Source organism: Hevea brasiliensis, chromosome 16 (genome assembly GCF_030052815.1).
Source record: "Hevea brasiliensis isolate MT/VB/25A 57/8 chromosome 16, ASM3005281v1, whole genome shotgun sequence".
Lineage (NCBI taxonomy): Eukaryota > Viridiplantae > Streptophyta > Magnoliopsida > Malpighiales > Euphorbiaceae > Hevea > Hevea brasiliensis.
This window is the reverse complement of record NC_079508.1, coordinates 54890908-54914331: the sequence shown is the minus strand read 5'-3', so window position 1 is coordinate 54914331 and position 23424 is coordinate 54890908. Positions and strand designations below refer to the sequence as shown.

The 23424-nt window shown below is 33.2% G+C and overlaps 2 protein-coding genes across 4 annotated transcripts; both read right to left on the bottom strand.

The window, feature by feature from the left end:
* Window positions 1–375: 375 nt before the first annotated feature.
* On the bottom strand, window positions 376–6463 carry LOC110662314 (proteinaceous RNase P 1, chloroplastic/mitochondrial). Of its 3 annotated transcripts, none has more exons than XM_021821250.2 (8): window positions 6183–6463; window positions 5765–5970; window positions 4075–5341; window positions 2904–2993; window positions 2621–2802; window positions 1903–2023; window positions 805–873; window positions 376–664 (listed from the first exon to the last, which is right to left on the bottom strand). In XM_021821250.2, exons 3-8 carry the CDS (start codon window positions 5263–5265, stop codon window positions 554–556), a joined length of 1764 nt encoding a protein of 587 aa, XP_021676942.2. In that variant the 5' UTR covers window positions 5266–5341; window positions 5765–5970; window positions 6183–6463; the 3' UTR covers window positions 376–553. The 3 variants fall into 3 exon arrangements, with proteins under 3 accessions (XP_021676942.2, XP_021676945.2, XP_021676946.2); XM_021821253.2 differs by having other exon boundaries at window positions 5765–5874; XM_021821254.2 differs by having other exon boundaries at window positions 5765–5870.
* A 1710-nt stretch (window positions 6464–8173) lies between these two features.
* On the bottom strand, window positions 8174–21777 carry LOC110662313 (protein CLT1, chloroplastic). The gene is made up of 10 exons (XM_021821249.2): window positions 21213–21777; window positions 18085–18230; window positions 17278–17315; window positions 16698–16813; window positions 15781–15880; window positions 15661–15696; window positions 14255–14305; window positions 14018–14141; window positions 9095–9220; window positions 8174–8746 (listed from the first exon to the last, which is right to left on the bottom strand). Exons 1-10 carry the CDS (start codon window positions 21695–21697, stop codon window positions 8577–8579), a joined length of 1392 nt encoding a protein of 463 aa, XP_021676941.2. The 5' UTR covers window positions 21698–21777; the 3' UTR covers window positions 8174–8576.
* Window positions 21778–23424: the final 1647 nt, after the last annotated feature.

The following is a 23424-nucleotide window of genomic DNA, read 5'->3' as shown; positions in this document are numbered from 1 at the left end:
ATGCAAGAGCATAAGTTTAGAATTTTTGAAGTACTGTTCACATTACTGCAACTAGTGATTATTCGAGTTACCATAATCATTCCCAAATTAAGGATATTATGTTAGTTTGGCCCAAGCCTGATTCTATTAGGAGGATTTTATGTTCAAAATAATAATTCAATCTGTAATATTGAGTTTAGATGCAAGTTCATGCATTAACAACACCAGTTTCTCTCCACCAAATATTCTCTTTCCATCTACAGCCCATTTAGAGTTAGGGTTGGCAAGGAACATCAGCGTGTGTAAGAGAATGTATGTTTAACCACAATAATGCAAACGAATTATAGCATAGAAAGATCAAATCAAGAGGACTAGACACCATAAGATTTACCAAGATAATGCAAAATTTAATGAACCATGATTAAAATGAAATGATAAGATGACAATTGCCACTACTTATTTTGTATTTTATGCCAAATGTTTCAAAATATAGATTATACTCTAATTACTAAAATCTCTCAATCCATGTCACCAATGCATCCACACTGCCATTTGTGCGCCTAAAACTGCCAATTTAGAATGGATGTATTTTATTCCTTGCCCTGGTGGCACACAACCACTGCCTTGGTGTTTCAAGATCATCGCCTGTAATTGTTGGCACATGCCAACTACCATTTTCAGACTCCTGCATTTAAATCGACATACACCAACATCAGTAGAAATTTTTAGGTCCATTTTGTGATGACTTGGAACCACTAAATTTAGGATAGCAAAGGCACTTCAGTCCATGTGGCTCACATATGAAAAGTTGACAAATCATCTCACCTGAACAACGGTTGAATAAGGCGGAGGCATGTGTAGAGTAAGTCCACTTCTTGATACAGAAAGTCGAACCTGAAAATTTTTCCAAAAGAAAATGATTTTCTACTTGTGTTATTGTGAATGCCTAGCAATAATGCGATATATCGAATGCAGCTCTCACAGTTTGTTCAGATTCTAAGAACTAACATCCTCAAGCACGTTTAGACACACCTCCCTAGTCCCCAAGAAAATTCAGCACAGTGAAAATCTTGTCACAACTTTTGGAATGTTAGTTGATGTCAAACACGCATCAATAATCTCATATGAAAGTAGTCACCAGATCATTTTCACAGATACAAAGATCAATTTTGAAATAATTATCTCATTCCAACTAGAAGTGTAGTTGAGCAGATCAAGTCCAGCATCAAAATGTTTGGGTCTGATCTGTTTAAATCTAATTTAAGCTCAAGCACAACATGAGCTTAACATGGAGGTCAAGAAATTTGCAGAAGTTCAGTTTGCTAAATTTTTCAAATGGGTTTCAAACTGCTCATGAGCTTAATTGACTAAGCAAATATTCTTAAGAGCATCAGCCCCTCACTCTCCTATCTTAAAAGGGAAGAGAGAGAAAGAACCAGTCAGGACTCAGAACCAAGATAGCTTTGACGCAACCTTTATTGACATGTTCATATGAGAAAAATTAAAATAAAGTTTATTAAATCAGGAGAAAAAGCAGAGAACAGGGAATAAAACTGAAGCATATAAATAAGATGAAGTAGTGATCCTCTTAAGATCTGAGAGGAAATATTTAGATTTCCATCTGTGCATAAACCAGTAATAATATATGATTGTAGGTAAAATGGATCTGGAACAATTCTTGAATCAGACCCATAATGCAGGAAAAACAAGGGGAAGAAGTCTATGCATATGCAATAATCTGGGAAGTCACCAGAAATACCTTGTTTAGGAAATTCTCATGAATAAACCTGAATAATTAGTTTTCTCCAGTTCCATGCAGGACAAACATTCATTCACCAGAGGCAAGCAGTTGGGCAAAATGAATAATCAACATGACTTAAAACGCCAGTAATTACCCTCTTTACCTAAAACAATAGAACATACCTGATGCTTTTCCTTCCATCTTGGAAAAAAGGAAGTCCCTAACAACTGGAAAAGATGGTCCCTCATCTCATCATTTGTCACCAATAAACAATTACAAGTAACAGCAGCATATAACCAATACCTGTAAACAAACATGGCAAAAAATTCATAACAGAACTACAAAGGTGATATGATAATACCTAATTTCATAGCATATAAAGTGACACAATGAAATATGGTATTTTATCACTATACTCCTATTACAGCTTTCTGCAATATTTTTTCACATGAAGTAGAATAAATAAGAAAATTTAATACTCTATCCAATAAAATAGAATACTTATCTTAAAGAACAAACCAAAATGCAAACAGAATAAAATTTATCCAAGGCAAAAAGCCCATTGAGCCCCTCAACCATAGCGAAGGAGTGAGCTTTAGCCCCTGATCTTTAATTGGGTTCAATTAAGCCCCCCATCTATGTGAAATTGAGCAATTCCATTAATTAGATGTTGAAATCACTTGGTGCCATAAAAATTCTTACTCGTTGACTTGTAAAAAAACATTAAAACTCTAAACCTTAACATTGAACTTGTAAAACTAGTTTCAACTAAAGATTCTGGATTCCCACTTCCATAGAAAACCAAAAGGATTAATGCTTTCCAGACCAACAAGGACTCAAGACAAAATAAGATTAAAGAATGTGTCTACAACAAATAGAGTTCACCAAGGAAAAACTTACCAATCATCATTTGAACCAACAGGCGTAGCATAAAGGGCACCAGACTTTTTCCAAAACTCTAAAAACTTCCTGTTGTTAGGATTCCGAGCTGGACCTCCAGTCACACGACTTGTATGCAAAACAATAAGCGGCAATCTCTTTGATGGGCTCATTTGACGTAACTTACCAGCCACAGTATTAAGCTTCAACCAAAAGGAACCAATAACAGTCCTGTCTATACATCCTACTTTAAAATAACAAAAAGATGCAGTTTCATAAACATTAACCTTCACAACTCCCTTACCTGGTAAAAGCTGAAAGTCTTTTGATTGATAAGACCCAAATTGGCGCCATCTACAACTGCATCAAATGGACCATGCTGCTGCAGCCACTCCTGAATGAGTTCACCTCCTTAGTCAGTCAGGATATTACTGACAATCAAGTTATGCATCACTCACCTGAAGCCTACAGAAGTAGCAACTATTGACTATTTACTAGCAAGGTTGGTCCTAAACTAGCATAAAAAATAGGAAAACACTGGTTTCTAAGACAATAAAAGGCTACATCCATGCTGCAGGGTGGATATGGCCCTAACAACATGGAAGCAACCATTATGCTATGGAAGGCTATATTACTATTTTAATATAGGAAAAAGAATGTACTCATTAAAAAGAAAATAGTTATTAGGTATGGCCATATATACTTGAAAAAAAAAAGTGAGGCCATTCATATACTTGCGTAACAAAGTTTAAACATTTAACCATTGTCTTCTCGTGATATGAGAAGCCAAATTTAGGAGGTGAAAAGAAATGACGGAAAGCATGAATGTGACAATTACAGACCAAAATCAGACAGTTTAAAATTTTTTTTAACATGCAAGAAACATATACTTCACACTTATGCAATACATATTTACAATAGTTGAAGAAAGAAAAAAACAATGAAATAATAACAATAATTGTAATAATAATAATAAAAATAATAACAATAACAGCAAGACCTAATCACACCATAAAGCCAAACCTTTGCATAAATTTGCAATCTGATACAAATCTTTTAATTTTGGCAATTGAGGACAATTTCTGAAATTGTGTGCAATTTTATCCAGCTCACAAAAATGGACAAAATTGAAATAAAAAAATAGATTTTATTCATTAAAAATTAAAAATATGATTTTAATGAATAAAGAAAACAGAAAATTGATTTAAAAATAGAGAAAGGAGAGAGAAGAAAAGAAAACAGAAAAAAAAATAATGAATTTTTTTTTTAATTTCAATTTTGACCAATTTGGTTAGTTGGATAAAATTGCAACCATTTGGTCAATTTGGCCTAAAATGCCCAAATTAAAAAGTTTACATTAAATCGCAAATTTACACCAAGGTTTGGATTTTTGGTGTAACTAGGCTTAAGAATAAACACTCTTCAGAATCTTCACGGATATCACATACTAAAGCAATTAGGAGCTGTTGTTTTACCTGGAACTGAACAAAGTTGGACTTAACCTCCCTTTGGCAAGCCAAATTGGATAATGAGGTAGCAAAGTTTTCTGTTTCTCCTGGATCTATGTCAATGCAAACAAGCTTCTCCCCACAAGAATGACAAACACCCTTCTCATCAATTTGAGTCCTCACTGCTCTCCATCGACCACTCCCCAACCACCCTTGCCCATGCCAACCTCCACCTCCCATCACAATTCCTTCTCTTACCTTGCTTGTGTCCCAATTCTCCTCTCCAATTTTCGAAGCATCTTCAGACTTGAACCAATCCTCAATAACGCCAACAGTTGAATCTGTAACTTGCCTCACAGTGGCTCGCAACCGATGCAGCATCTCATACACCTTGTCTGCCCTCTTCACATCAGCACTAAGTTTTAAGAGAGCAGAAAGCTCAAGCTCTTCAGGCATCACCCCAGATTCAGCCATGTGTGCATGAACTTCATAAGCTCTATCAGCCATCCCCTTCTTACAGAATCCAAACAATGCTGGTCCATATGAACGCAATTTTGGCAAGATATTAAAACCTTTCATCTGCTTGACCAAATCAAAAGCCATTTCTGGGTCTTCCAATGCAAGAGCCAGTCTTGCTGCATTTGTAAAAGTAGCTTCACTTGGAGCAACTTTATCAATAATCATCTGCTGAAAAATCTCAAAACCTCTGTTGTTACATAAACTTGAGGCATTTTCGTCAACCCCATTTCCATTCAATTTGACAGAAGAACACAAATAGAGCAGCACATTGTAGTGGTGTTGGTTAAGCTGGACTCCATTGCTTCGTGCCTCATCATACAAGTGCAAAGCTTGAACAACATCACCATGCTTTGAGCACATATCTAGCTTTATTCTAAGCACTCCCTCAGGTGATTCCCACCACACTTTCTTCTTTGATTTGTTTGAAACTTTATTTGTAGCCATCGCAGAGGATTCATGTATCTGCTGTGTTACAGAGAAAGCAGAGCAGCAAAGATGCGCCCTTCTGTCCATAGGGAGCTCATAGGCTTGAATATCATGAACCGGTTTGGCAAATAAGTAACTGTGGTAACGGAGAAGTGGACGGTGAAAAGTGAGGGAACTATTTCGAAAAATCGATAAGGATGGCATTTGGATGAAGAATAAGAAGAGAGGAGAGGTTCTATTAAAAGGGGGTGCCAAAGAGCTTCCACACAGCATCACTAACAGATACTTGTTCCAGTTGTGTTCACAAAAGCTCAAATTATAATTGAGAGCTATTGCTAAGCTGTTTCATCTGTATGCAGGAACAATACATATACCCACAGTTAATAACAAAGCAATCACTTTAAACAGACAAAAATATTTTTCTCCGTTAGGATGAAGAAATCAACAAAATTTTCCATAACTTAGTCTATGCCAATTGCTAATTGCCAAATTTTCCATAAATCACTATTATCTCTGCCCACAACAGCTAGTTTGTGCCTTTCAATTAGTTGTACATAAACACATTGCTTACCAGTTCCAAGATTACCAGGATAAGATACTGAGAAATCCCCTTAGGTAATTTCATATGAAATCAGCAATCTGAATTTCTCCAAACTTTCAATTTGTTGTTACCATTACAATGGATTAGCAGAAGCAGAAAACTTATGATAGCTATTCCTAAATCCTAATAACAAATAACAACAACAATAGCATCAACCAAAATGCAAAATACCTGACTATAGAAACTAATCAAAACTGAGGTCTGAGGAACTTAATTCAGCTTAGTTTCCATTCTCTAATTTACTTCTCCAGCAGAAGTTAACAAGCACTTGTCCTCGCTATCTATGCGAAAGAGGAGGAGATGAAAAAAAAAACCGACATAATTCAGTGAGAATAAGCTTGATCAACTTCTGCAAAGGAATGGACGACAAAGTATTTCTGCAGAACATTGACGACGGAAAATGGAACATAGATTAGCTTTTGGCATATGAAAAAACTTATCAAAATCATTTCTTTTTGGTTTTCCATAGCCAATTCATCCATTGAAAAAAAGAAACACCACAAACTGAAAGATGTAATGGATGCTCTTAGACAAATCCGATACAAGAACATCGACGATTGAAACCCCAGAACATCAACTAATCATGTACCTGAGATGGATACAAATTGTGAAGAAGGGAAATAAGGAGAGTTTCTTCTCAACCGGAGAAGAAAGGAGAGATTGAAAGCATCAAGACGAATGAATTTTGGAGCATAAACTCAATCGCGAACACAAATTCAGTAGAAAGAATGAAGGCTATGATTTATGAAGCTCTTTGTTCACAGCAATTTCTTCTTCAATGGCCAAAGGCTGTGAGCGTAATGTGGTGGGCGGGAGAGTGGATAAAGGAAAGAGAAATGGTTTCACGTTTAGTAGGTCAGTGGAAGAGAAGAATGCAAAAAATTAATTTTTAAAATTTTTTTATTTAATTCAGGCTTGCAAAATTAATTCTCTTTATAGTAAAAAACTTTACAATTTCAACCTTAATCTTGCAAAATCTTTTTCAATCAATTCAGTGATTTGGTTAATTTTTAACAATCTAAGGAAAAAAAAAAGTCAAAGGCTCATTTTCATCATTTTAACTAATGTCAAATAGCAATTTTGATTCTAAAAATAATTTTAAAATTTTTTTATTTACATTAATATTAATATATGGAGTTAGGTTAATTATAAAATTTTATATTTATTTACAAATACGAATAAGTATTAATTTTTTTTATTTTATTATTATTTTTACTCAGCTTCTCCCTCTTAATAATATGAGATGAAAGATAATTTAATTAAATTAAAAAATATTTTATTATAATTAACTGATTTAATTATTTCTATAAAAACTTTAAATGACATATAAACGTAAAAGGTGAAGTAAATTCTAAGTTGTTGTAAATTTAAATTTGTAAAATTAATCCTTTTATAAAAGAAAAAAAAAACTTATATTTCAACCTTAATCTTGCAAATTGTTTTTAATTTAATGATTTAGTCAATTTTTAACAATTTTTTAGTAAAATATTAAAATTCATTACTAATAAAATATTTTTTAAATAATTTTTACATAATTCAAGTAACTAAAATCAGTGACATTAGAAGCAAATAGACTTATCAAACTTACCAAATATTAAGGGCTAAAAGCTCTATAAATTAAGATGAATATAGATATATAAATATATAAAAATAGGCTTAAACTTTCTCACTTGGCATAGAAAATGATTATGTTCAAATTTTTATTCGCTTTTCTTACTGCAGTGATTTCTCATCTCTTTGTTGTAGAGGGTTCTGCGGAGAAGTTGAGTCACAGCCATAGATGGGATTTTGCCCATGCTACATTTTCTGGTGACATGGATGGAAGAGAAACCATGCGTATGTAAATTTAATTAGGGCACTTTGATTTATATTTCATTTTTTATAATATTTTTTTAAATTATTTTTTTATATATTTGACTTTGATTAGAAGTTAAAATTGAATTCTAATAATATTAGAGACGACATTAGAAACACTGAATTATACCTCATCGATCAATTTTTTTTTTTTCTGGGAAATGAATGAAAATAAGGTCACATTACATACTAATGGAGGATTGCTTCACCTTCATTTCAGATTGAACCTTTGCTGCAAATACAAACATAGATAAAAATGTCACTTAAGCAGACCTAGTGTTTTTTCTTTCTACAACACAGGTGCGCTGTATAAGCTACAGATTGACCTGAACCATGAGCAGAATTTGGTACGCTTTTTTTGTCATAGGTTTTGGATTCTGTACTTAAATGAAATTTCAGGTTTTCGCAAAACCTGAATCAAAGGGTAAAAGAAACAAAAATATATGACTAATTAATATATTTTTTAAAATAAGACTAATAGTAAGTTTCATTAAAACAGAAAGATTAGCTAAATGATGGTTAATTTCTAATGGCCCGATATTAAATTATAAATATTGGTGGTAGCAGCACAGCCGTAAGAGAGTTGTTTGACATTTTGATTCACTGAATTGGATGTTGACGAAATGTAATCTCAGAGCCTTCTCTGCTTCAGTTAATGCAACGAAATCAGAGCACAGCAAGAACCAGGAACTTTAGTTTCCTTGATCTAGTGACAAGATGAAACTATTTTAGGACCCGACGCCAAGATTTAAATCTCATTCATACAAAAATCCCTCAGCCAGTGCTAAAAAAATCAGTTTCCTGCGCAAAGTGAGAACAGGATGGCAGTCGACAAATAATCGAGTTTGCCACTTTGGGAATATAATTTCTTTAATCCCAGGTGAACCATTTGCAGCATCTCTTTGACTCACATAAGGACATCACGAATTCCGGATTACTAACCATCCTAACATCAATGACAGTAGAAGAATCAACATTCTCCAATTTGCCATTTTACATTCGACATAGATTACAATTACAACAACGACAACCTTCTTCCTTTATACTTATATTAGCCCTTGCTGAATTGCAGGCTAGCACCATTTTCTTAGCTTTAAAATGGAAATGGTGACAAAAAAATTGTTATATTTTAGCTAGGAGATGGTGAAGATGCGCTTTTCGAACTACCATTTGGTGTCCATGCATAAATAAGCAAGCCCAAAACAAGGATGATAGCTCCTGCAACAAATCCAGTTGGAAGGGTGGACGCAACACCGAGATATGGCAGTGGTAGCGTGAACACATATACAGATATTGGCACTGCCATGCAAACCCAAGAGAAGACACATTAATTGGGTTAATTTGGAAAGGTACAAATCAACAATAAAAAAACATGGAAGATTTAAAAATAAGCTCATGTGCCGAGAGCCTCAGTGAGCTAACAGCAAATCAATGTACTGGACAACTAAATAGTTAAGAGAATCATGTCATAAAACATTCAAATTCTTCAAAACATTCAAGCCATAAAACCATCAATACACACCCCACAGGAGATCTAGTTGCAACCATGATCATTATTTTCTTGTCATATTTCTGTGGACATTTTGGATTGGTAATTGTATGGCCTACAAAGAGAAAAATTACTTCGATGGATTAAAAATGGCATACCTGAAAATGTTGAAGCAAGGGAAGATACAACAGCAGAAGAAATCTTGAGGAGGTGCAGCAATGATATGTTAAAACCCATGTTGACAAGAACAAACAGCAAAGGTAGCAGAGGCGCACCGTCACATCCTGTAGACAGCCAAATTAAAAAGAAAATCAAATGCAAAATCATTGCAGACTTGAAATCTACATTAAATGCATTATAAGACTAAGAACAAAATAGTATACTAGAAAATCATGCAACTCAACAATTACCAATTTGTGTTTCTTTCAAAACCTACATCTAGATAACTGTAGGTTAAGAGTAACAGCCAACAGGATCTTGAAATTGTATATTAGTACCAAATTAATTTAATGCCATTATTCATTGTTAAGATACTCACTTTTATTGTGCCTTAGATTAGGAAATTATGTAGAGCAATTGTATGCCTAAATAGCCTAAATAGTGCTTTTGCAATTAGTTTTTCTTGTATTTTCCAAATAAGTGTTTCTGTCATTGTATATATCCCCCAATTGCTTGAGGGAATGATCAAACTGTTAACTTCCAAATTCTCCTTCTTTCTCCTTCTTCAACCACATTCTGAAAATTGGGTATTTCATTGGAGTTTAATTTAGTCAACCTTCACATTTCTCTACTTTTCATATGCTCAGTATATTTCACAGTTCATACACTATTCCTCTGCCACTTGCATGAGTTTCTTGTATTTAAATAAAAATTTCAATTTAACATCCAAATATTAACTCCGCCTAAGTAGTTTGCGCTTAGCCGGTCCCAAGCCCGGATAAAGGAGGAGGATTGTGGTAGGTGACAACCAGCGTAAAAATTTCGTCACACCCTATGATATGGATTCAAATGATATAAACGTTGGGGCGTCCTCTACTAACGACGCGCTACATCGGAGCCCGGGTGTAGTGATAAATATGCAAGGGTGTAGGGCGTTCACTGAAAGCGACGCGTCATGCCGGCGCTCTGGTATGGTGTTAAGTGAGCAAGGGTTCCCACATCATGGACGGGTGTGGGTAAAGAAGTTAGTCCATAGGACAGATAGTAGAACAAATAGTGAAACAGAACACAAGATAGACATAGAAAATAATAGAAGATATCATAGAAGGAGACCAATTAGGAAGGAACAGGATAGGAGGAGGATCAGGGTTGGTACTTGGAATGTTGGATCACTTACAGGAAAATTAATGTAGCTTGTGGATACCTTGGAAAGGAGAAGGGTGAATATTGCTTGCATTCAGGAGACTAAATGGGTAGGAGAGAAAAGTAAGAAAGTGGGTAATTCAGGGAACAAACTGTGATTTACCGAAAAGGAGAGAAACAAGAACGGAGTGGGTATAATCATAGACAGAACATTGAAAGACGCAGTAGTAGCTGTGAAAAGAGTAGGAGATAGAATTATACTAGTAAAGCTAGTACTAGAAGGAGAAACAATAAATATAGTTAGTGCTTATGCCCCACAAATAGGACTAGACAGTGAGAGTAAACAAAGGTTTTGGGAAGATATGGATGATTTAATGCAAAGCATACCGAATGAAGAAAATGTTTTCATTGGTGGAGATTTGAATGGACATGTAGGAAGTGATAGGCAAGGTTATGAGAATGTTCATGGAGGTTTTGGTTTTGGCAGTCGAAATGAGGAGGGAAAAAGCATCCTGGATTTTGCTATGGCATACGACCTAATACTAGCAAATACCTACTTTATAAAAAGAGAGTCACATTTAGTGACTTTCAAAAGTGGGCAACATAGAAGCCAAATCGACTTCCTCTTAACCAGGAAGACAAATAGAGCTCTATGCAAGGATTGCAAGTTCATTCCAGGAGAAGCTTTAACAAGTCAACATAGGTTGGTGGTCTTGGATGTCAAGTTTAGGAACAATTCAAGTAAGGTCAGAAAAAATAGTGTAGCTCGAACAAAGTGGTGGGAGTTCAAAGGAGTAAAGCAAGTGAAGTTCAAAAATGAGCTTCTCGAGTCCGAAGTATGATATGTGGATACAGATGATATAAGAACATGCAAGTGAAGTTTAGGCCAATGATATGTGAATACAGATGGCATCAAAGATTAGAGAAGTAGCTAGAAAAGTACTTGGAGAGTCTAAAGGACATGGACCACCCTCAAAAGAGAGATGGTGGTGGAATGAGGAAGTACAAAAGGCAGTGAAGAGAAAAAGGGAATGGTATAAGAAATTACCTAAATCTGATAATAATGAGGCATATGAACAGTACAAGATAGCAAAGAAAGAGGCAAAAAAGGCAGTTAGTCAAGCAAGAGCACAGGCCTTTAAAAAGTTATATGAGAAACTTGGAACTAAAGAAGGGGAGAAAGATATTTATAGATTAGCAAGGAGTAGAGAAAGGAAATGTCAAGACCTCAATCAAGTTAGGTGCATTAAGGATAAAGAAGGAAAAGTGTTGGTGAAAGATGAGGACATTAAAGAAAGATGGAGAAATTATTTTAATGATCTCTTTAATAATAGTCAAAATGGTAATAGCGTGAATATAGATTATAGAACAATAGAAAAGAATGTAAATTATACTAGAAGGATTCGATCTTTAGAAGTAAAGGAAGCACTTAAGAGAATGAAAGTGGGTAAAGCCTGTGGACCCGATGAAATACCAATTGAAGTGTGAAAGTATTTGGGAGATATGGGAGTGGCATGGTTAACTAAATTATTTAATAAGATTCTAAACTCAAAGAAAATGCCTGATGAATGGAGGAAGAGTATTTTAGTACCTATTTTTAAAAATAAGGGAGACATACAGAGTTGCTCAAATTATAGGGGAATTAAACTCATGAGCCATACTATGAAGTTGTGGGAGAGAATTGTGGAGCATCGACTACGTCATGATATTTCTATCTCTCTCAATCAATTTGGTTTCATGCCCGGTCGTTTAACTATGGAAGCGATCTTTCTCATTAGAAGCTTGATGGAGAAATATAGAGATGTGAAGAAAGATCTACACATGGTTTTTATTGATTTGGAGAAGGCTTATGATAGTGTTCCAAGAGAGGTCTTATGGAATGTGTTAGAACAAAAGAGGATATCTATTAGGTACATACAAGTATTGAAAGATATGTATGAAGGAGCAACTACTATTGTGCGCACAGTGGGAGGGGACACAAGAGATTTTCCAATCTCAATTGGATTACACCAAGGATCAGCCATAAGCCCTTACCTTTTTACATTAGTTTTAGATGAATTGACGAAACATATACAAGAGAGTATTCCTTGGTGCATGATGTTTGCGGATGATATTGTTCTGATAGATGAGACACGAGAAGGAGTCAATAGGAAGCTAGAACTTTGGAGAAGTACTCTAGAGTCAAAGGGTTTTAAGTTAAGTAGAACGAAGACAGAATACATGCATTGCAAGTTCAGTGAAGGCCAAACTGGTGATAGGGAAGGAGTTAGTTTGAAAGGAGTGGTACTATTCCAAAGTAATCACTTTAAATATCTAGGCTCAGTCCTTCAGGTAGATGGGGGATGTGAGGAGGATGTTAGTCATAGGATTAAAGCCGGACGGTTGAAGTGGAGACGTGCTACGGGAGTTTTATGTAATAGTAAGATTCTCAATAAATTAAAAGGAAAATTTTACCGTACAGCCATACGACCGGCTATATTATATGGTAGTGAGTGTTGGGCACTGAAAGAGTCGTATGCATCTAAGATAAGAGTTGCAGAGATGAGAATGTTAAGGTGGATGAGTGGCCATACTAGACTAGATAAAGTCCGTAATGAGAGTATTAGAGAAAAGGTAGGAGTGGTGCCAATTGAAGATAAGTTAAGAGAAGGGAGATTGAGGTGGTTTGGTCATGTGAAGCGTAGACATACGGAGGCTCCAGTTAGACAAGTAGAGCACATTAGGTTAGAAGATAGAAAGAAAAAAAGGGGTAGACCTAAATTGACTTGGAGGAGAGTAGTACAACATGACTTAGAAGCATTACACATTTCTGAGGATTTAATCCAAAATCGTTCAGAGTGGAAAAAACGAATCCATATAGCCGACCCCAAATTTTTGGGATAAAGGCTTAGTTGAGTTGAATTGAGTTGTAACATCCAAATATTCAAAAAGGAGTAAAGCTTAACATGAACAACTCATACCGCCGTTATTCATTAACAGACATATCATCAAAGATCCATGTGAACATAAACAAACCCAATTCTTCAGGCATACTAGCAATGCAACACGTGGGAGGCATTGTTAGTTATTTTAAGCACACAGTTCTTCACTTTTCAAGTCCCAACATCTTTCCTACTGCAAAACTCTGTCCCATATATGATTTTATTTTCAGGAATTTATCATTACACCCGTTTCAATAACCTAGAGAAACTAGCTTTTGGTGCATTACAACTATAGATAGAGTAGGATGAGGCACTGAATAATATCATGCTCTAACTGACAAAAAGCAAAATTTTACAATGTCTTACTGTTTTGAATTAAAAAAATATGTTATTATTAAATCATATTTCCTATAAAAATATGTTAAGAAAATCATATTTCCTTATATCATTGCACATCTCATATATCTTTTAATTATTAAATTGACCATTGATGAAGAGAACAATTAATTATGACATGCCATTTTTTTTATTTACAGTGTTTTAATCGAAAATAACAATCAGCAGGACATTGAATAAAATGGTTCCATTTAAATTTCATGAAAGTAACTAAAATCCGAATTCAACTACCACAATGTCATAATAAATCCGTATTGAAATCAACATCGCAATATAGCTCAAATACATCTCAAACAATTTGATCAAAGTTACAATAAATGGATTCAATTCAATTACTTTGTACAAGCTAGTGCATATCTTGCAAGCTTGCCAAATATGAATACTGAAACAAACTCAAAGAAAAACATAAGAATTAATAAATTAAAGTTACCAACTCTTTTTTGAGGGGAAATCATTGCTTACCACTTGATAAACTACCAATGTTCAGAAAACAAACTGCCCCATCTTTAAGATAGCTTGGAAGCTGACTAAATGGTATACCCCATAATTTCGACATGAAAGGAAGAAGAAGACATACAAACAATGCCTGCAGAAAATACAGGTGCAAGAAATTTACAGTTATGATTATGCTGTAATCAAAAGCCATAATTATAAATGAATACAAAATTTTAATATTTAAATTCACTGCAGGGTACCTACTTGGAAAGCAGATCCATAGGAATTTACAACAAATAGATCCACCGAACCTCCCTGTAATTGATGGGACAGCATCATCTTAATATACTGTGAAAATCTAAAATGAAAAAAAAATCATGTAGCTAGGCAGCTTCTGAATCCCACATAACAGGTCAGGTTTCTTTGCTCATTCTTGGTGCACTTGCTCAGGATTGTTTTTTTAACTTTTACTTATATGTTCTTTTTCTGCCCTTAGTTTGTTTTCCTTCTTGTTTGTTTTCCCTTTTCTTGATGAGTTGATCTCATCTCTTTATAATTTTTTTTTTAGTGTAAAGTAGTCCATAGTCCATATGATAGTAAGAAACCAAAGGGAGTACCTTAAATATGATAATATGATAGTATCAGAAGACTCCTTCTGATAGATGAGACGCGAGAATGAATCAATAAAAAGCTAGAGCTTTGGAAAAGTACTCTAGAGTCAAAGGGCCTTAAGTTAAGTAGAACAAAGACAGAATACATGCATTGCAAGTTCAGTGAAGGCCGAACTGGTGATAGGGAAGGAGTTAGTTTGAATGGAGTAGTATTGCCCCAAAGTAATCACTTTAAATATCTCGACTCAATACTGAAAGTAGATGTGGGATGTAAGGAGGATGTCAGTCATAAGATTAAAGCCGTATGGTTGAAGTGGAGACGTGTCACAGGAGTTTTATGCGATCGCAAGATTCCCAATAAGTTGAAAGGAAAATTTTTACCGTACAGCCATACGACCGGCCATGTTATATGGTAATGAGTATTGGGCAATGAAGGAGCCGTATGTGTCTAAGATGAGAGTTGCGGAGATGAGAATGTTAAGGTGGATGAGTGGTCATACTAGATTAGATAAAGTCCGTAATGAGAGTATTAGAGAAAAGGTAGGAGTGGTGCCAATTGAGGATAAGTTGAGAGAAGGGAGATTGAGGTAGTTTGGTCATGTGAAGCGTAGACATACGGAAGCTTCAGTTAGACAAGTAGAGCACATTGGGTTAGAGGATAGAAAGAAAAGAAGTGATAGACCTAAACTGACTTGGAGGAGAGTAGTACAACATGACCTAGAAGCATTACACATTTCTGAGAATTTAACCCAAAATCATTTAGAGTGGAGAAAGAGAATCCATATAGCCGACCCCAATAAATTTTTGAGATAAAGACTTAGTTGAGTTGAGTTTTGTTATCACATTTCCTAAAAGCGATGCAATATTGAAATTTCATCATCATTTTTTGTTAGGGATCACATCTGTGGTCAAAATCCATTTTCTCCACCTAAACTATAAGTGTTCCAATCAAATGCAATAAATGTTGAATAATCACTTCTTTTATGGAGCTGAAAAACTCCTGAATCCTGTAGTACTGATCTTGGAAACTAAATATTTACTCTAATTTTCAGAACTTACCTTTAGCTGCCGAGCAGTATCCCGGAAAATAAATTCCTACAAATTTAAAAATATGCATTGTTGGCATCAGCAATACAAGTTTAGAAATCTTCAAGTGCAAAAGCTGTTAAGAATTCTAACCTTGAGCACTGTATCAGCTGCTTGCAATAGAAAAGAGAATATCATCAAAAGACTCCAAAATATGCTGGCATCCTTCACTGAATGATTGGCACTAGATCCACTGCATAATAAGTACACAGCCACACATCTCAAATGTCCTTGTCATGTAGAATGAATCGTAGAATAACTAGGATAATTTATTAGGCTTTTGGTTGAGAGACTACCATCAATGTAACTGAAAACAATAATTGTAGTATGTAATTATCATGTTGAAACTAGTTATAGTTATAAAAAATAGATCAAATCAAACTTAGTTATTATCAATTATAGATGTGAGATCATTTCAAATGTACAAAACTAAGAAATGGATAGTAACTCTAAAAAGAAAGTCAAAGAATCAACTTGATTTCCTATTCACCCAAACTGAAGGGAATACAACCACTTCTTTTGCTTGTCACATAGAGAAATAAAGCATTGCACACCCTTGTGTCTAATTTAATGACAATTCTGCTTATTTACTACGATAATCAAAGATTTGATCAGGTTTGTTCTTACCCTACTCTCTTTCCTTGACATTAGAAGTGTGCATTATTCGGTTATAATAGAATAACTAGACCAAACTGATGAAATTTGGTTATTTGGTAAGAGTATGCAAGGTTCGGTTAGATTTTCGGTTAACACTTCTAAAATTTTTCTGTTTTCAATTATCGGTTTGGTTACCTTTGATTTGGTAACCAACATAACCAAATTTCAAATAATTAATATATAATTATATGTTAATATAATTAATTGAATTGTTCTTATTTGTAAATAGACCTATACATCTTAAACTTTGATTTAGGAAAAGCTTTAAATATTCAGCCAACAAAACTCATAGATATAAACCCAAGATCGTAATAAATGTGTCTCTAACAATGTGTCTCTAACAATGAGCTCACCTTGCTACAGTTATAATCACGCCAATGGCAACGAGGAAGCATCCAATTAGCTGATTGACTTTATATCTCCTCCCAAGAAAAATAATTGACAAGAGAATCTGCCAAACAAGAAAGGTCTGCAGAAGAAGAATAGATAAAATTAACTGTGTGACATCAGTTTAATTTTTTTTCTTTTTTTAAAAAAAAAGAAAGAAAAGAGCGAGAAGAAGAAGAGGAGGAAAAAAGACACCAGCAAATTTCCTCATTATGTTTAATGCAAAGTTTATCATAGTATCCAATGAGGAGCATATTTGACCTAGGCTACACAATGTGGGGAAGCCCTCCACATCTCTATATCTTAGCTACAACCTTCCTTACAAAGCAGTAGCTGGCCTAGAAATTTGATCCCAGAACTTCTTCACACTCAAGCATTTATTTTGAGGCACCAAAACCATTAATCCAATAGCTCAGGCATATTATAATAATTTCACATTTACTTTATATAAGCATAGAAAATAACTAAAAGATGTCAAAGGAAAGTGAACATACAAATATTAACCAAGAGGTGAAAATGGAAGTGTAAGCACTGAATGTTTCATACCTGAGATAAAATTGGAATTGATGCTCCAGAAAGAATTGCTGATTTAAGGTAGACAACAACAAATAATATGCGTAAGATTCAGCAAAATCTTGATATAAGAGACATAAATTAATTTTTTTCATAACCACCATAAGGAAAATTTTGAGAGCCAAAATCTCAAAGAAACATTTTTTTATGCACCAGAAAAATTATAAATTCATAAGGTCCAAAAGAAGTAAAATAAGAAACAACCTACAAAAAGGATACTACAAAACAAAAACTCCAAATACATTGACAAATATGTTATTCAATATGTACAAAATAATTGAAGTTCAATGGACCACAAAACTTTCAAGTAAGCAGTGCAAATAGACAAGTAAAGAAGAGGCAACTTTTGTTTTCTTTGACACATGGGAAATTTTTAAAGAGAGGATGCCAACAATCGAACCCATACTACATGCATTGGAAGATAGGCACTTGAACAGAGTGACAGGTTGACTTTCTTTGGAAGAATAAAAAGTCACGGTTAACAAATCAAAGCATTTAGAAATTTTCTAGAAAAGGAAAATGCATTCAGCATAATGGAGTATTCTAGAGCTATTTTAGTAAAGTAACTTTTTCAGTAAAATGCCATGAACAAATGGATCATGGATGGAATCATAAATCAGAAAATAGCTATCAGAAGTATATCGAGTCTCTAAGGTAGTGCAAATGATGCATCAGTACCACATTGCCATTAAAAATTTAAATTTCTAGAATCTTCAACATATAAAAAGCCAGCGAAACAAAGAAAATGAAAAAGATGGAGAATGATAAAACTTAGATTACCTGCAGCTGCCATTCCTGCTGCAGCTCCAAGAGCCTCCAAAAGTCCTACAAGAAGAAACGGAGCTTTTGGCAGAGAAAGCATCTCATCCGTAACAAGTCCAGCAAGGTACCGGATATGCAAGATAGTGAAGTATACAAGGACATATCTGGATAAATAGATAAACAAAAGCATCCATCATCCCTCATGGTAATCTATTTATTACATCTAAAGGTTTTCAAATTTCAATCTAAGTCAATAATAAGAAATGTAAATTTTAAAGATTGCAAAAAAGGGAATGGAAGAGAGGAATGTACATAAAAGTGTTTCCATTATTAGAATTGCAAACTTCAGAAGTTATATTGAAAATCACACGGTCAAACTCAGCATTTTGCAAAAATTTTCTTTTAAGCTTCATGGAACAAAATTCCACTTTAATTATCCACTTATTAGTGCAAGTTTCAAAGAAATTCAAGTTAAACAGACAGACGTCATAATTAATTAATTATGGATTTATTGGCACAGATGAAATTCTAAAAAAATTCTATGATACTGCCACAGTTTTTATGTGGAAAATTCCATGTTTTTGGTTAATAATTCTCAAGGCTTAAATCAACAAAATCATTTATGAATCATTGAAATAATTAGGTCCATTAATGCAAGTGGCATAAGTGGGCCAGCTGGCAAAGTTATTATAATTTATATAGTCACATCAACACCAAAAACGATAAAAGAATCGAACCAGGGAAGTTAACGTGATTTCAGAGAACTAAATAAGAAAAGCGTATTTGCTGTAAATTAGCCAAAAAAGATGTGAAAAGCAAAAGCTACACCCAAACCACAAATAGAAAGCAAAAAGACAGAAAGGGACTCAGACAGGCATGTGCCTCGCTTAAACAATATAGCAGCGCCAATTTGCCCACCACAAATATAATGATAAGAAAAAGAAGTATAATGATAAGAAACCAAAGGTGACAATATCACTTCTTTGTACGATGGAAAATCTATATGGCGGGGCACAATCGTCTTTGACTCTTCTTATTACTTATGAGGCATTCATTCAGATTGGACCCACCAATGAACGAGTACAAAACAAATTTTACTACCTTTCTATTTTATTAATCAATATTCCTTCTCTTTTTCTTTTCCGAATCCCTTCAAAAATCTCAAAATCCCTAAGATTCTCAGAAGTTCCTCCTTTTTAATGCTTTTTCCTCCTATAATAATTAGATAATAAATTGTTCAAAAAAGAAAACAAAACTTTGTCTGGAGTATAATCACCACCAACCATTGATAGATATTGAAGGCCTTTTCTTTGATCTAAGCGAAGCATCTAAAAACCGATTCTGATATCATGATTTAATTTATAATAAATCTCAACAATCTCAAGAAAGAATATTCTACACCTTAGGCATTAATTTATCAGAAAACTCAATCATTCTCTGAAATGGAATACTTGGGCTCAAATTTGCGAGTCGTGTTATATGATTAAAAAGAAAAAAAAGAAAAAGAAAAGGGCTGAACCAAACAAGGATACTGATTGAGTACTCCCCCCGCCCCCCAAAATCAAAAGGGTTATTCTGTCCCATTAGAACCATTAAGAACATACTAAAGTCACTTTAATTTCATCACAAATGCATTTGGAATGATCACGTCAATAAGGAATCCAACCCATTTGTTGAATTCTAATAATTTCTTGATTCAGGAAAATGTGTACCAGTCACTTACCATTCAAGTGGAGTCGCTTGTGATTTTATTGCCAGTTTAGAAAATGTGATAATGGCACTTGGGATAATAACATGTTAGCTAATTTGAAAGTGCAAATAATTTCTTTTTTTTTTTTTTGGTGAATAGATTAATTGAGACACAATAACTTGAAGTCAAAAAAAATAAATGGGTTGAAAAAAAAGGGAAAACAACTGGGTGATAATCCGAGAGAGTCTGAAGAAACACATAGCCACAAGCCACAATTGTGTATACATAATATATCTACATCTTGGGGGGAAGAAAACCAAAGTTGGCAAGGACAAGAGACATGTGTAAGACATGTCTTGAAATTATGGCCACTTGTGTTGAGATATAGAAGGAGCCAATTTTGGATCCCAGTGGGTGCTCATTTTCATGTGAAAAAAGATATTCCTAGCCGATTTATTATTTTATTATATAACTGGATTAACAGGAAAATGTAAATTAAATAATGTTTTATATATTTTCACATATAATACCGATTTATTTCCCAATTCTGTACCTATAAGAGGCAAAAGAAATTGAAAAGGCAAAAATAGTACCCTGTCAACAAATGATTCTAAGCACACTGAAAAATACGCAGCATTACAAAGAGAAATAAAACAAAATAATATAAAATAAAAACCCTGCATTGTTCTGATACAGTCACTACCGTTTACAACTGGAAAACATGACCATCATTGGATCACAGTCAATATATTAAATTATTAATTACGATATTACTCAAATTTTAAAGGTGACTTCTATAATTATTTGATTTAAAATAAAATAAAATAAATTTATTTTGTGAAAAATATAAATTTATAAAATTTATATCTTTTATCTCATAAATTTTTGCATAAAATTATATTTATTTTTTGCAAAACAGTTATTTCAAAAAAAATTATATTCGATATTTTGTAAAATTAATACAATAAATATTGTTTTAAACTAATAATAATAAATTAATAAATAATGTTAAATTAATAAATGACGTTATGTATATTTTTATTATTAAATTAGATATAAAAAATTATTATTATTATTATTATTATTATTATTATTATTATTATTATTATTATTATTATTTTAAAATAAAATACTACTTTACATAGTCATTTTCATTTTCCGTGAAATACACTTTAGTTTGCCAAGGTCAAATGGATATTTTAAGAGAATTTTTAATGCTTTTAATTAACTCAACATTCATATAAAATTACGAAAATGCCATTGCCAGAGCAATTTTCCAAAAGCTTGCTCATCTTACCCAGTCAGATTGTCCAATTAGCAGTTAAAAAAAAAAAATCAATTAGCATAACAGTAAAAGAAAAGAGTAGAAAGTGGCCAATGGCAATACCATGGTGCACACAAAACAAGAGATTATGAAATAGGCCCAAAAAAAGAGAAATGGTAAGCAAAACAGTACCCGACAGTAGCGAGTTGAGCGAGAAAGAAAGGATAATGCTTGAGCGGAACCAAAGCCAGTTTATACAACACCCGATTTCCCACACCTAACACCACCGTAGCCGCCACTGCAACCGCCACCTCCAATTTCCGATTCTTACTCGTCTTACTACTACTCCCAATCCTGTTTATCTCCACCGCCCGATCTCTGCTCCCACTCTTTCCTACCACATCTCCTATCGCCTGATCCCCGACGGAACAAGAGCAAGGCCCCACCTTCTCGGCTTGATTTCCGTCGTCTGATGGGTCCCACACACCGCTGTTTCCCAACGCCTCGACAATAAATGATTTGGAATGTTTTTGAGATCTCAATGTAAGACCTAGACTTTGATTTGCGTGATTGCGGTTGAGAGGGAGATAGAAAATCTCTGGCGTTCGTGGCCGGGAATGAATCATACCGGCTGTCGCAGTGGCTCCGGCGGTTAACTGGCGGTGACATGAAGTCATAATAAAATTAAAAATAATAATTTTATTATATTTAAATAATTAGAGTAGAGGAGCGAAAGGGCGCAGTAGAGGGAAATGGCCAAATGTTTCTATCATTTATAAGGAGAAACAAGACGCAGCAATTCAATTTTTCCTAAATTACAAAATTACCCCCGACCTTCGATGCCATTTGACCAGAAGCGAAATTTGTCATTGCCACGTAATTTGGCCTTTCCATTAGCAAGCTAAAAGCGTTTTCCGTTGAGAATTCCTTCTCAATGTCACAAGTTGTGGCGGTGCTGCTGCCGCTTTTTTTGAGCAATAACTTAATTAGAAGTACAAAACAAGGAAGCTACTATATAAAAAAAATAAAGATAATGTGATGAGCAAACTGAATTCCCCATTTAATTTTTTTTTAATTGTAAAAATTAGGGTCTCTGAATATGATGTTATATTATTCTTAGACTATTTAATCTAATTTCACAGAAAAAAATGTATTATTAAATTTAATATAATATTTAATGAGATAAATCATTAAATAATTTATTACAGATTTTTATTATATTTTTAAGCAAAGATGGTATTTAATTTTTATATTAATGTAAAAAATAAAATAAAATTATACCACTAAATTAATCACCGGATTATTACACTTTTTGTGACTATTACACTTTTGGAGGTTGAAAAGATAAAACTGCATCATATAACCATGGGCAACGGATTGAATATTTTGTTGAGTGTTTGATTGATTAAATTTTATTAAAATATATTTAAATAATATATAATTAAATTTAAAATAACTTTAAATTTAAAAATAATAGTTATATTGAATTTTAATTTTATATTTATAAATGCTCAAATTAAATAATTAATTAAAAATAAAAATATGTTTTTATAATATAATTTAAATAAATAAAATTTTAAATATAAATTATTAACAAAAGTATTTTTATAAATTATTAATTTAAATATGTATATTGAAACAAATTAAATGTTATTTAAATATAGTAATTAAATTAAAATAAACTTAAATTTAAATAAATATAGTAATTAAATTAAAGCAAACTTAAATTTAAATCAATTAAAATAAATTTTAATTAATTTTAAATGAATTCAAATATTAGAAATATCAATTGAATTTAAATTAAATAAATTAACTTTTATAGGTATATTACCCCTTGCTATAACTCCGAGAATAAGAGATATTTAAAAAAATATATATATTAACAAAAATAAATCGGAAACAGTTAAATTTTTCACGCTGAGATCGAGTTGGGATAATATTTAATATTTTACGTCTCACATAAAAAAATAAATTCCTGACTTATTTATATAGATAGTAGTTTCATTAAAAAGTGGATTTCTACACAACCCTAGACTTAAAGACAACATACCTAAACTCAAGGCCAGATTACAAAGTGAAAAAACCAATAACAAGACGCCCAGCCTAAATCCACTGGCGGAATTAGAAATTTTATTTTTTGAGTTAATACGTAAAAGATAAATAATAAAAGATTATTAAAAATATATAATATTAATATCTTATATTCTTATAATTGAATTGAAAGTATCAATAATATCTTTTTGTATAGATAACTAGATAATTTTTTTATCAATTAATTACACATGTGACTGTAATTTTATATTAATAAAATACTATTATACTCATATTTAATGTTAAATTTTATTAAATAGAGAGTTCAATAATTAAATTTATAAGCTTCAATATATGTGTGAGCGTTGGGGAG